The 8,355-nt window shown below is 40.6% G+C and overlaps 1 protein-coding gene across 2 annotated transcripts in view; it reads right to left on the bottom strand.

Annotated features, from left to right (window-relative positions):
• The window catches only part of PDILT (protein disulfide isomerase like, testis expressed), a 24,750-nt gene extending 18,168 nt beyond the window's left edge, over positions 1-6,582 (bottom strand). The window contains exons 1-2 of one of the 2 annotated variants that reach the window (XM_019507695.1): positions 6,332-6,582; positions 2,746-2,879 (exon numbers count right to left, since the gene is read on the bottom strand). In XM_019507695.1, coding sequence (XP_019363240.1) covers positions 2,746-2,879; positions 6,332-6,557 — 360 coding nt within the window. In that variant the 5' untranslated portion in view covers positions 6,558-6,582. The remainder of the gene's footprint in view (positions 1-2,745; positions 2,880-6,331) is intronic. The other variant, XM_019507694.1, reaches the window with a different exon arrangement.
• Between the last annotated feature and the right edge of the window lie 1,773 nt (positions 6,583-8,355).

Raw genomic sequence — 8,355 nt, 5'->3', positions numbered from 1 at the left:
GGGGGGGGGGGGGGGGGGGGGGCAGCATGCTCTCCTGCAGACCCGAAGTGGATTGGAAGTACTTCTGATCCACTTCCAGGTTTGCTGCCAAGCACATGGAGGGCCCCCGCACTCCAGTGGGATGCTCCATGCTCCCCAGCATCACGGCAATCACGAGCCACACCTGCTACCTCAAGGTATGTAGAAAAAATGTTTAAAGCTGTGTCTGTGTCCGAATCAGCATCGAATCTTCAGATTTGGATTCGGCCGAATTGAATCAGGGACAGGGACAGTGATCCAAATCAACTAATCGAATCACTGTCTCTGATTCGGGGCCAAATCCAAATCGAATAGGGGCTGCTTTGCACACCCCTACTGACTAATGATATAAAGGGTCTCTTCTTTGCAGTGGATGAGAGAGGAAGGATCTCTGTTTGAGGGAGGTTGCACCCCATGATGTTTCTGAATTGTTTCACATATGTTGGTGGGTCTCATCTTTTGCAGACTCAAGGCTCTCCTCAGAAAATGCCCCCTCCGCTGGCTACTGAAAAATAATAGAGCAATTCTTCTGTTGCAAAAGACCTGCACAGCAGGTCAGAATGCTTCTAACACTATGGATTCCTATTCAAAATCTCTGGGTGTATTTTGTGAATCTTGTTTGCACACCTAACAGTGCTAACATTGCATGGCACCCTGAAGCATCCTTGAAAGGATCTCAAGGCACCCCAGGGTGACACAGTACCCTGGTTGAGAATCACTGGCCTGTGTGAGACTTCAGTTGGAAGTTCTTCAAGGCAGGGGCCTTGTCCTCTCTTAAGTCTGTCAGATACTCAGTATGCTGTCGACCCCAAATTAACAGGAAATAACCATAATGAAAGGCAACAGCTCTTGAGACTTTGATTTAATCAGACTAGTATTTTATGTTAAATGAATAGTAATTTATATGCTGAGACCTCCTGACACATTCTGGCAGTCACATTCAGTAAGCAATCTGTGACTAATAGAAGGCCAAATCCAGCTCTTTATTTATTTAGACAGTGTTTTATTGGCTTCCACATGCTATATTTCTGACATGTCCTAACTCATGCTGATGATCATCTGTAGTCATTTCAGTCTCCAAATGCATTCACAAATCCCAGTCTAACAAGTCTGCAGGCACTAACTGCTATCAGCTCAGTTCAAGACACTCCAGTTACACTAATAAACTGGGCCAGATTATGAGCCTTTTGCTGCACCAAGCAGTGCCTTCCTTCACAAATGATTTCAAGAGGGCTACTTGGAACAAAATTCAATTCAGGGTGATCATTTTCACATTCTGGCCCATTACCTTTAATGTGTACCCTGCCTCTGCCACTGTGGCAGCAACATGTTATTGGACAGCAAATGGCCCCATTGATAAAAGTTAGGCTCTGGGTTATAGCACATTATAGTAATAACATTTTAGACATCATAAGATCGAAAATGTGCTCAGCTGGCCCAGTGATAGGGGAATTCAGGACAGACACCTTAGAATAAGGAGCTGCTTAGAAAAAATAGGAATATTGGCTCTGTGATTTAAGGCCAATGTGATTGGCCTTTACCATTACAAAGGAAGGAGATTCTGTACTATTGGACAACGTGCTATCCCACACTAAACATTTACTTTGCAATGGTGCCTACTACTTAAATATATTAGTACCAAATCCTGCAGTTCACAATCAGTCCTAGCAACCACAGGGAGTTCACCTGAGTGAAGACTGCAGGATTTGTCCCTACACAGTGGGCACATCTACATGTGCAATTAATGCTCAGAAAGCTTACTGCGCAGTAAAGTTTCTTTGAGTGCATGCCTACATGTGCACATATTAGCAGCGATTTTGCTCCTGAGAGGAACAGTTCAGGCTTGCCCTGCTCTGTTAGCATACAGCAGCCAGGGGGGTCTCTAGGCTCCCCTAGGTGCCAACCTCAGGCTGGCAGGTGGCACTGGTGTCAAACCTGGGCTCCAGGTGATGGGGGGGAGCTGTTCTGTCTCCTGGGCAACTTAAATAACAGTAGCAGTTTTCTCATATGGTACAAGCTAAATCTGTAGCTAGTGCAAATTTCACAGTAATCAGATTCCAAAGTCATGGAGCTATTGTTTAAACCAACAGTAGGAAAACCAAAAATGTATCCCAATGCAATCGATTATGGTTACAGACTTTCTGAAATGCACACCAGCTTTTTAGTAGCACCTCAAAACCTGAGCCACTAATTGTTCATGTTACTGTTTCATAAACGCAAGAACACAGCACTTTAGAAGAGGATCTCTTAAGTAGTCAGCACCAGATCTGTTGTGTAGATAGCACCAGCAATGACATATACTGCATCAGCAAAAAAGAAGAGGGATGGGCTGAGGAGAAGTAGGACTCCTGCACTTCCCTTTCCACAAGTCAGCAACCAGCAGGTTGTGCAGTAAGGTGTGTGCTCTCAAAGGACATAACACATTTTGCTCTAGCTTGGGCTGTACAAGAACTGCATCAGTGCCATTAGGAGCTCCGGCTGAAGCAGCTGGGGTCCATGCACATTCATGCATCTACACTTCCTGCATAATGCCAAGTAGTTGCACATAGTTTCATAGTTGTTAGGAGCTGGAAGGGACCTTATAGTTCAAGTGTAAATGGTGCATGCAAAATAAACTAGAAAACTGCAGATCCAGTTTCTGAGGTTGACTTTAGGCCCCTTGTAAAATTGGTCCTTGGAGACAATGCCCCTTGGTCCAATCAGCTTTTGACTTTCCCACTGAATTACCTTAAAAAAGCCAATCACTGCCAACTCCTCAGACTCTATAATTGCTTCAGTCTGATCGGTGCTGTTGATGTGCACGGTGCTGGGTCCTAGTCTTCTTTTCACCCACGTGATAAAAGCTGAGGCCTCTCTGACTCCTTTGGAATGAGGAAAGAATTAAAATGACCATCAAGGAGAATTACAAATAAAATGTCTCTTTTCAAAACAGCAAAGATGACAAGAAGTGCCAGCACAACGGGGTTTTGAGTGAGATTAAGCTGGCTTGGACAGCAGACAGCCCAAGGTTTCAGAGTGGCAGATAACTCAAGGTGGGACTCCTGTCATCAAAGGAGTCATGACTCCTGTCGTCAAAATTCAGATCTAGATCCAAGTCACTGGTGGAGACATGAAATGTTGCTGACGCTTGAAGATCTGTAGTATGTGGGTCCTCACTTCCTTTCTGAGCTTTCTAGAAATGAGAGTTGAGCACACTGCCAGTTAATGCTCTAATCACAGATTTTTGTGGATGTTTTAAAACAAGGGCTCTCAAACAAGTAGGCAAATGTGTTCTGCAGAGCTCCGTGCAATAAACATGAGAATCTTAGGCACCGCAGGCGATAGAGAAATATCGACCTGTGGTTTAATCCAAAATGATTTCAAACCAATTCCACAGCTTATTGAACTGTCTATTCAGTTAAATTAGGTGTCAGATTTGTTCCCCCTGTACTGCCAAAGAGATCTGAGAGGCACCGAGACACATTAAAAAGTCTCTGAAGTTTGCACATGAGACTTAAAGCCAAAATCATCAAGAATGTCCCTTAGTTCTGCAAGTTTCCATTTTCTGAGGTATCCAATTCAGTGTTGCGAGCTTGTGATTTTATTGGAAGTCTCATGATAGCTGGGAGTTTTTCTTAAAACTTTACATCGTGGAAGCAAGTGATAATGCAGAAACTACAGCTTTCTATTATACTTTTGAAAAAGAGGTTTCTAACCTTTATATTTTTAGAGGAAGGCTTGAAAATGCAAACAATGCAAGCTCAAAGTGGGCTAATGCAGGGGGAAAATATTTTGACTTTCTGAATGTAATGTTTTTCTAAGAAGACAGCACATATTTATGCAGAGGGGTCTAGTAAGGGGTTATTCAGGACTGAACATGAAAAGGCAGCACCAGGCTAGTAGTGAGCTGCGCACAGTGCTGTGTTGTGATCTTGCTGTACATTACAAGCAGCTTATCAAAGATTCACAGCCTGAAACTCTGCATTTTATCAGTGTAGCAAGATCAAAATTCAGGACTGTTCAATTCAATTTAATACCATGAAGACATTTTTGCAGCGACTGATTCAAAATGCTATTGTTTTAAAGGCATGACAGATTTTGATGTGCCCTGGAGAGGCCTCAAATGCAAAGCAGCTGAGCAATATCTAGTGGTCAGGCAATGTTCAAACTCTGAAGGTCCAAGCGCTTACGTTCCATCTATATGGTAAGCAATACAAACATCAGCACATTTTGCATCAGGTTAATCTTTGCCTTGGTTTGCCCTATATGGTCTTGCACACAGTGCAATGGTTCTCAACCTTTTCAGATTGGAGGAATGCTTCCAAAAATGCCAGCTCTTAGTTTTCAATTGGTTTTTGACTACAGGAAAATAATATGGCAGTTTTTCAGTTGCAAGGAATTCAGAAAGACCACAACAGGTCAGAATGCTTTTAACATGATGCATTCCTGCTTGAAAGCCCTGGGTTTATTGTGTGATTCATGTTTGCACACCTAACTGTACTAACATTACAGGGCACCCTTGAAAGGATCTCAAGGCACCGTGATTGTGAATCACTGATGTTGTGTCTCTGAGACAAATCCTAATTGCACTGATGTACGTGGTCTTAATGAAATCACTGGGTTTGTCTCTCACTCTTGCATCATCAGGATGACTGTTCAAAAAATTCTCTCTTTCATCAAATATTTCAGGGCACTTTCAGGGTTTAAACCTTGCCTGCCAACAGCATTGCCACTGTATTTATGTAATAATTCACTGGAGAGTCATAGCCCCTTTTTTCAGCTGGCTAGTCTGAGTGATGTAAGAAGCTATAACCCTTCAAGGAGAACACATATTGGACTTCAAGCATTCTGCTCATCCTAAGCGAATGGCTTACCAATCAACAGAATGCAGTTTTAATCATTGTGTGTGCTGTGAATGATTTGCCAGTTTTTTTTATCAGATATCTTTGTGTCACTGCATAGTTCACAAGAGTTAACAATAGATAATCAATTTGTTGCTACTCATTAACACACCACACCTAATCAGCAGATCTTCTCCAAATAGAGACTCTGCACATGTTATTGGGTCACTCAGTGTTCGCTGTCTCTCAATAACATGCAGAGGAAATTATATGAGAAGTGTAAAAGATGCTTTCCTACCAGCCCTACCCTGCAGTGAAGACTTTAGATGGGTTCTTAACACCTGTAACCAGAATTCAGTCAGCCAGATTTTGCCCTCAGTTGATGCTTGTGTAGTCTCTGTTGTTTATGCAAGTACAACAGATTGAAGAGCAGTAAAAAATGCTAGAGCTGATGGACAAGAAGGGATAAAATGAGAATACAGGAGAAGCACTGACATCCCAGGCAGCAGTTGATGTATAGAAGCTCTGAAATTAGACTGTTTGTGTGCCTCTGGCCTTGGGAGCTGAACTTTTAGGCTCCCATTTGTAAAAGCACTTGGCCAATCTGTTTCTTTCCAACTGCAAGAACACACACTTGCCCAGGCCACTCACCTCATCTTCAGGAGAACATCTTTTTAGACAAAGATTATTACTTGCACATATTGGTAGTGAAGCAAAAACTCTTTAAGTCTGGAGTTTTAGGATTGTGCAGCTCGGTCTTATACTGAATGCAGAGGGACGCAGACCAAACACTGTAGTCTTTATTTAATAGATTAATATACTTTAAAATTATTCCATTGAATTTCTGGGCCAGATGAGAGCTCCCTCTAGTGGCTAATGTGCCAGTTGCAACTTTTCTTCTTTCATGCATTGTATATATACAACCTAACAGATTAAGGATTTAAACTAACAGATTAAGGATTTAAACTAACAGATTAAAGATTTAAAATCAATACAATAATCCCCTCCAAACCATATTGTATAATCTTTACTCCATAAGATGTACTCACACAGTGTGTGGAATTTGTTGTAGACTTTTTAGAGGTATTACACAGGCTCAGATTAATTACTAATTACTCAAATTAAAAGCGTAATCTGAGTCAAATTCTCTGCTGGCTAACTCTGTACTCAAGTTAATTGTAGAAGGCATAGATTCTCACTGGATTTAAAGTTATATCATCAGAGAACTTAGTTCACTATGTAAATTATGAATCAGAGAGGAGCATTTGGCAGGAAAGAGTGAGGTGAGCTCAAATCCAATTTATTTTGCATTAAATTCCTATGTGTAGAAATACTGATATGCAGATATAGGTATACATATAATGTTAAAGACAGAATCCATGTAATCTCTCATATGTTCTTTATTATTCTGTCCACTCAGACATCCAGTGGTTCTTTACCACCCATCATATAACAGATATCAGGCTCCTTTATTAGTCCCAAAAACACTTTACCTTTACAATCAATGGGATTTTTCCTGTCGCCATCCACAAAAAATTTCACAGTTGGAAATTCTTGGATGTTGAATTCTTTCTTCAGATCTTTCTGGTCTGAGACATCAACTTTTCCAAATCTGACATTGGGGATCTCTTTTTTAAGCTGCCCCGCAGCTTCAGCAAATTCTTCTGCCAGGCTCTGAGATGGTCCTGATAAACGCATGTCTGAAAGGGAGGGAATCATTCAGTCTGTGGCACCAAGTTTAAAATGCAAGTCATCAAGCCCAGTGATATTTTGAAGGGTTAAATAAGTTTACTGAGGATATACAAGGAGGGGTAGAAACTATTTAACACACTGATCTTAAAACAGAAGATGCATATTTGGTCTTCTTTGTTCATTCAGATGCATACACCTCAGCATGTTTATAAAGATGTGTGTTTATGTCCAGGTGTGTGTCCACCCCTCCAAAAAAACAGGGAAAAACTACATTGGAAGGATGATTTTGTGGAGAAAAATACATAATGGGGTGAGCTACGATTGAGTCATCTGGGCTTGATTTTTAAAATTAGGATCTTTAGGATCGGCTTTCTTGCTGCATATTAAGGCACTTAGGTGATATAGCTGATTTTGGCTGAAAATGGCTGAATACAGAGCAGCTTCCACTGTAGAAAATTTCTACAGCGTAGATACTGATTGTGTTGGGGGGGGTGCATGCATGCGTGTGCACATGAGAGGGAAAGATGGAGCAAGAGAGCATGTGCCCATAATCCTCTATCACAGGAGAAATTGTGTAATGATGGATTTAATTTTCATTATAATAATAATTGGCATTAAAAGCATTAAAATATCAGACATATGCTGGTAGGCGTATACGGGCAGCTGATAAACCGGGAATGGGGTACACAATAAAAAAAATGTTTGGGAACCTCTGCTCTATAGCACTGCTTGCAGTTTAAAATGAACAAATGTCTATAGGTCACCACAAAGACAGTTTTTCCTTTAGGTCAAATGGTTGACATCCATGTGCTTTGGAGCAGTGGAAGGACTTTACGAGTCTAGGTATAGGTGCAGGTATAGGTTGTATTATTACAAAGAAGGGACAGTATAAAGAAACGAGTGGTACCTAGCTGCTCTGAATTCAAAGGCAAATAACAGATAAAGAGCCAAGAGCTATATGATTTTGCAACGTGGCTTTAAAAGCAAGTTAGTTTAACTTTCTGCTGATAAAGCTGAGATATCTTATCACCTCATTTAGCGGCTTTACTATTTAACAGAGAGAAAGGAGCGAAGACTTGAAACTTTTTCTTTCAATCCCTGACAGCAGCATTTGAGCTTTATCAATATACCTTTCAAACAGGGAAAGATGAAAAAAACTCCAGATAGTCTTGGTTATTTATACATGATAAATCCAACAGTGTGACTTCTTTTATCTTATGTCTTTTCTACTTCCATAGAAATACAAACAAATACAAATCTCTACAGACTACCTAATCAAGACACTGCCTTAAATAATTGTACCAAAAAGTGAGTGATCATCTCCATTAGCATTCTCATAAATGAATGGTAGATAAAACTTTTAATCTAATTCAATGATCAGCTACATTTCCCTGCATAATTCATCATCATCCTCGTTCTGAGTCCCTGCCATCAATCATTTCCCCCATCCAACCAGTGCAATCAAGAGGATGAATAGTAGTACCCAGCAAACTCGTTTTCAGATTAGTTTTTTTTTGACCTAGCCTCTTCTATATCAGCAGAGGAAGGAGGCCAGCTTGGAAAGCCTTGCAAGAATGGTCTGTTGCCAATTTATATCATTTAAACATCAGATGACTTTTCTTTATGTAACCTAATGGGATATGCATTCCATGTTATACTCACCTACAATTACATTAACTTAGTAAATATAATTCAAATATATATTCAAAATGTTAAAGGATGTGTTTAACATCAAGCACATGCATCAAATTCATGGAAAACAATAGGACTCTTGACTCTCATATGAGTGAGAGCTGATAAGATAATGATATCCCAAGATAATGGC

Source organism: Gavialis gangeticus, unplaced genomic scaffold (genome assembly GCF_001723915.1).
Source record: "Gavialis gangeticus isolate Ggan-Ray unplaced genomic scaffold, GavGan_comp1, whole genome shotgun sequence".
Taxonomy (NCBI): Eukaryota; Metazoa; Chordata; order Crocodylia; family Gavialidae; genus Gavialis; species Gavialis gangeticus.
Note: the sequence above shows the minus strand (reverse complement) of the source record. Positions and strands in the feature narration are given on the sequence as shown.